The sequence below is a fragment of the Terrapene carolina genome, unplaced genomic scaffold (genome assembly GCF_002925995.2).
Source record: "Terrapene carolina triunguis isolate 2854851 unplaced genomic scaffold, T_m_triunguis-2.0 Scaffold112, whole genome shotgun sequence".
Classification (NCBI taxonomy): domain Eukaryota; kingdom Metazoa; phylum Chordata; order Testudines; family Emydidae; genus Terrapene; species Terrapene triunguis.
The window spans coordinates 85,259-90,603 of record NW_020664463.1 but is presented as its reverse complement, the minus strand read 5'-3'; the positions used below and the strand labels follow the sequence as shown (position 1 = coordinate 90,603).

The following is a 5,345-nucleotide window of genomic DNA, read 5'->3' as shown; positions in this document are numbered from 1 at the left end:
CCCCGTGACAGACCATGGAACTCCCATGCCCCATCCAACCCCCCCTGCTCCCTGACTGCCTCCTCCAGAGACCCCCTGCCCCTAACGATCCCCCCGGGATCCCACCCCCTATCCAACCCACCCTGCTCCCTGTTCCTTGACTGCCCCCACCCCTTATCCAACCCCCCTGACCCTGGACCCCTTACCATGAGATGAGGGTCCTAGCCTCCCCGCGGTGCCAAACACTGCCCCGCAGAAGCATGCAGCCCCAGCTCCACAGGCGGGATGGGAGAAGGAGGGGCTCAGGCCAGCTCCACACACAGTGGGGTCAGGGCTTCAGCCCTGCAAGTTTTGCCACTAGGGTGGCTGGGGCTCCCGAGACGGGGACTTCAACCCCACATCTTCTGCCAGGGTCCAGGGCTTCTCCTCCCTGTCCCAGTGTGGCTCCTCCACCCACTCCACTGCAGCTCCTGCCGGGGTCCGGGCTTCTCCTCTTCTCCCCCCTCCTCCCAGTGCAGCTCCTGCCGGGGTCCGGGCTTCTCCTCCACCCCCACTCCCTCCCCCCACGTGGCTCCAGCCCTATCTGGGGCTTCTTCTCCCACCCCCACATGGCTCCTGCCGGTATCTGGAGCTTCTCCCACTGCACCCAGCCCTAGCCTAGCTGGGCTCCCTTCAGTCGCCTGCTGTGGCCGGAGTGGAGCCTGGCTGGCAGGGAGCAGCCATACACGTGGACGCCATGGCCACCAGCCCAAGAGGTGCAGGGCAGCCCTAGGCAAGCAGGGGCTGGCTGTGCTGCTGCTGATAGCCCCGCACTCCCGCCCACACCTAACCCTATAGGGGGGGTGTGTGTGTGTGTCGCTCGGCCCCTGCCGGAGATTTGAGCCTGCCCGGCAAACAGCTGAGGAGGGGAGGGGGGAGAAGCAGCCTTCCCAGCCAGAGCTCAGGGCATTAGGGTGTGCTGGGGCACACCCCGTGCGCACGCCTATGCAGAGTACTCTCACTCTTCTGTCGCACTCTGAAATGATCTCTGGAACTGAGTGTGTTTAAAGGGTGCTGTCCTAAATGGACAGTAACCCTGTTTCAAATCAAGTGTCAAACAGCTCTGAGTAAAGTTGTTTTAGCCTAAACAATAGTGGGTTTTTTGTTGTTGTTGTTTTGCCTTGGGTGAATTTAAAATAGCTCAGATTCTTATTACTAATGTCCCATCTGAAGAACAGGTCAATGATGTAACTAAGCTTAAATTTTCAAAACTGAGTGAAAGTTTTTTGGGGTCTTTTGGGTTTTTTGTAAATAGAATTCTAACACAATAACAAATTTAGCAAGCAATCTTGCATTAGTCTGTATGAAATTAAAGAGACCGCAATATAGAGAAATTAACACAATATTAGGAGTTAAATTCCCAAATCCTGAGCCTGGCAGTCCAGCTTATTTGTCACATACAACTCACTTGATCTCTCTGCCAGACTTGTTTTTTTTGTTTTTCCCCCCCCACCACCACCATCTTTAAAATATGGACATGATCTCATTAGGGATATTGAGTGTTGAAGTTTGAAATGTTTAGTATGAAGTATTAATACTTCTATACAGATCATAGCACCTTGCAATATCAAGCTCAGACATCAAAACTGATTGTTCAAAAATCTAAAAACTTACCATTTGAATAACACAGCACAAATGTAATCTAAAAAGCATTCAGATCTCCCTGCCTGTGACCTCTCAATGCCTAAATGCAAAGGGGTTGGGGAAGTTTGTGCATAAACTGGATATGTTTGAGGCTGGTAGGAACTTAATGCCTGTGCGGACTGCTTGTGTACCATTCAGACCCTTCTTGTCGGTCCAAAAAAAGGCACCAATGCCAACATGAGTAGCATTTAATTCTGATTTCAGAATAACCTTTCTTCTTTTTCTTTTCCTCAGGTGCACAAATCACAAGGACTATCCTTTCAAAGCTGAGTATTAAAGCTGGTGGTGTCTTGCCATGCTTCCTGACCCCTGGCAGTGGTTCACTTCTGCTGTTACCTCTGACTTGTTCATTTGTCCCAATAGCTGTCTTTCACACTGCAGCTATCCTGTAGCCAAAATAGAAGTACAGTGTATGTGCTCAAAGGAAATTTTATAAGGCGTCTGAAGAACAAAACACTGAATATAATTTTGACCTCCTTATTACGTGGGAGTGTTTTTTGCCAAGATGTCTGGCTGAGATTGGCTCAAGTTGAACAGAAAATACAGTAGTTCAAATTCTCTGTTCACACTGTTTCACAACAGGTTGTAATGTGATTGAGATTAGTCTCCGCTCCCAGCTGGAAGGGTTAGACTGCTGTCATTTGGAAGAGCCAATTCTGAAGCCTTGTCTGTTAAATTCCTGTTTTTGGAACACTCCTTTACCTTTCACTCCAGGTTGAAGTGCCAGTTGACTTCTGAGTATGGACATTTGCTACGTGTGCAGCTCTCCCAAACAATGGAGCTTTTTTGGCAATATAAATCTGTTCTTCGCTTGTAATAAAACGTTGTCTAGTTATTCCGTGTAATGAGATTATTTCAGCATTGCCATGACAGTAGTTCTGCAGCTGCCCCTCTGTGTGCAGCTGTCTCCAGCCCTCAAACAAGAGACTAGAAAATCATTCTTGGTGTCTAATCACAGAAAGCTCACTTCACTTTCATACTAACTTCTTATGCAGAACCTGCTATCCTTAAAGGATCTGCAGCTTTTGTGGTACTGATGCAAAAACGCATGAGTACTGTGCATTAGGATGGCCAGTACAAAGGTTACACCAAAGGCTTACTGAGCTACAAAAAGCAGTCTTCAGCCTTTCTTAAATAACCAAACTAAAAGATGGTATGCAAAAACACCTACATTAGGGCCTGGTCTACACTACGGGATTAATTCGGATTTAGCAGCGTTAATTCGAATTAACCCTTCACCCGTCCACACAACAGAGCCATTTAGTTCGAATTAAAGGGCGCTTTAAATCGATTTCTGTACTCCACCTCGACGAGCGGAGTAGCGCCAAAATCGATTTTGTTAATTCGAATTAGGGTTAGTGTGGCCGCCACCACCGAATTAATGTGGTTAAAAACCGAATTAATGTGCTTAGTGTGGCCGCGCACAATCGAATTTATACAACCTGTTTCCCAAATTCGAATTATCTAAATTCGGATTAATCCCGTAGTGTAGACATACCCTAAGAATCAGCAAATCCGATAAATTGCAATAACCATAAAGCCACCACTTCAATGATATGCATTTTCCTATACTTTGAAATTCATCAGCTGCAGTTATACTTCAGGCCACATTTTAGGATCCTCACAACTAAGGTATTTTTAGCACACATTAGTAATGACTGAAGGGGCTAGTGCCAGTACAGAGCTTAATATGTGGCATAATTACAGCACTTGCCACTGGAGCTGGTCAAAAATGGTCTGGCAAATTATTTTTGACAGAAAATTGGGTTTCTAGAAGAGAAGAATGGCCATAGTGGGTCAGACCAATGGTCCATCTAGCCCAGTATCCTGTCTTCTAACAGTGGCCGCTGCTGGATGCTTCAGAGGGAATGAATAGAACAGGGCAAATTCAAGTGATCCACCCCCCGTCGTCCAGACCAGCTTCTGGCAGTCAGAGGCTTAAGGACACCCAGAGCATGGGGTTGCATCCCTGACCATTTTGGCTAAGAGCCATTGATGAACCTACCCTCCATGAACTTATCTAACTTTTTTTCTTTTTTCCTTTTGAACCCAGTTATACTTATGGCCTTCACAATTTCCCCAGGCTGATTGAACTGTGTGAAGAAGTACTTTCTTTTTGTTTCTTTTTAAACCAGCTGCCTATTAGTTTCATCGGGTGACCCTTGGTTTTTGTGTTATGTGAAGGGATAAATAACTTTCCACACACCATTCATGATTTTATAGACCTCTGTCATATCTCTCCTTAGTCGTCTCTTTTCTAAATTGAACAGTCCCAGTCTTCTTAATCTCTCCTCATACGGAATCTGTTCCATACCCCTAATAGTTTTTATTGCCCTTCTCTGTATCTTTTCCAATAAATCTTATCTATCCCTTTCCTAATAATTCCTCACCTGTTAGCCTGTTTTTACTGCCACTGCACATTGAGCAGATGTTTTCAGACAACCGTCCACGTTGACTCCAAAATCTGTCTTGAGTAGTAACAGCTAATTTAGACCCCATTCTGTATGTATAGTTTTCAATGTGCATTTCTTTGCATTTATCAACTTTGAATTTCATCTACCATTTTGTTGCCCAGTCACCCACTTTTGTGCAATCTTTGTAATACTTCACAGTCAGCTTTTTCTCTATCTTGAGTAATTTTATCTTCCACAATTTTGCCACCTCACTGTTTTATCCCTTTCTCCAGATCATTTGTGAATATGTTGAACAGCACTGATCCCAGTATAGATTCTTGGAGGACCCTACTATTTCCTGCTCTCCATTGTGAAAACTGACCATTTATTTCTACCCTTTTGTTTTCTAATTCTTAGCCAGTTACTGATCCATGAGAGGACTTTCCCTCTTATTCCATGACTGCAATTTCATATTTGAGTTCCTTCTGAACCCTTGAGTGAATACCATCTGGTCCTGGTGACTTATTACTGTTTCATTTTATCAATTTGTTCCAAAAGCCCCTCAAGTGACATCACAATCTGGGACAGTTCCTCAGATTTGTCACCTAAGAAGAATTGCTCGTGTATAGAAATCTTCATCACATTCATGTGCAGTGAAGACTGATGCAAAGAATTCATTTAAATTCTTCACATCGGCCTTGTCTTCCTTGAGTGCTCCTTTAGCTCCTCGATTGTCCAGTGGCCCCACTGACTTTTTGGCACGCATCTTGCTTCTGATGTACTTAAAATTCTTTTTGCTGTTTAGTTTTTGTCTTTTGCTAGTTGTTTTTCAGATTCTCCTTTGGCCTGCCTAATTATACTTGACTTGTCAGAGTTTGTTCCTTTCTATTTTCCTCAGTAGGATTTGACTTATAATTTTTTAAAGGATGCCATTTTGCTTCTTAATCGCCTTTTACTGTGTTTAGCCATGGTGGAATTATTTTTTTTTTTTTTTTGGTCTTTTTACTGTTTTTTTTTTTTTTTTTGAGCCTCTGTTATGGTGTTTTTAAAAAGTTTCCATGTAGTTTGCAGGCACATCACTCTTTTGACTGTTGCTTTTAACTTCCATTTAACTAGCTTCTTCATTTTTGTGTAGTTCCTATTTTTGAAGCTAAGTGCTATTGTGGGGGCTTAATTATATTATGGTCACTATGGCTGAGCTGTCAGCTATAGTCACTTCTTTGACCAGATCCTGTGCTCCATTTAAGATTAAATCAAGAATTACCTCTCCCCTTGTGGGTTCTAGGACTA

The 5,345-nt window shown here is 44.2% G+C and overlaps 1 protein-coding gene across 1 annotated transcript in view; it reads left to right on the top strand.

The window, feature by feature from the left end:
• Positions 1-2,111, top strand: part of LOC112110238 (aldo-keto reductase family 1 member B1-like) — a 21,811-nt gene extending 19,700 nt beyond the window's left edge. Inside the window, exon 10 of the mRNA XM_029911675.1 lies at positions 1,897-2,111. Coding sequence (XP_029767535.1) covers positions 1,897-1,939 — 43 coding nt within the window. The 3' untranslated portion in view covers positions 1,940-2,111. The remainder of the gene's footprint in view (positions 1-1,896) is intronic.
• Positions 2,112-5,345: the final 3,234 nt, after the last annotated feature.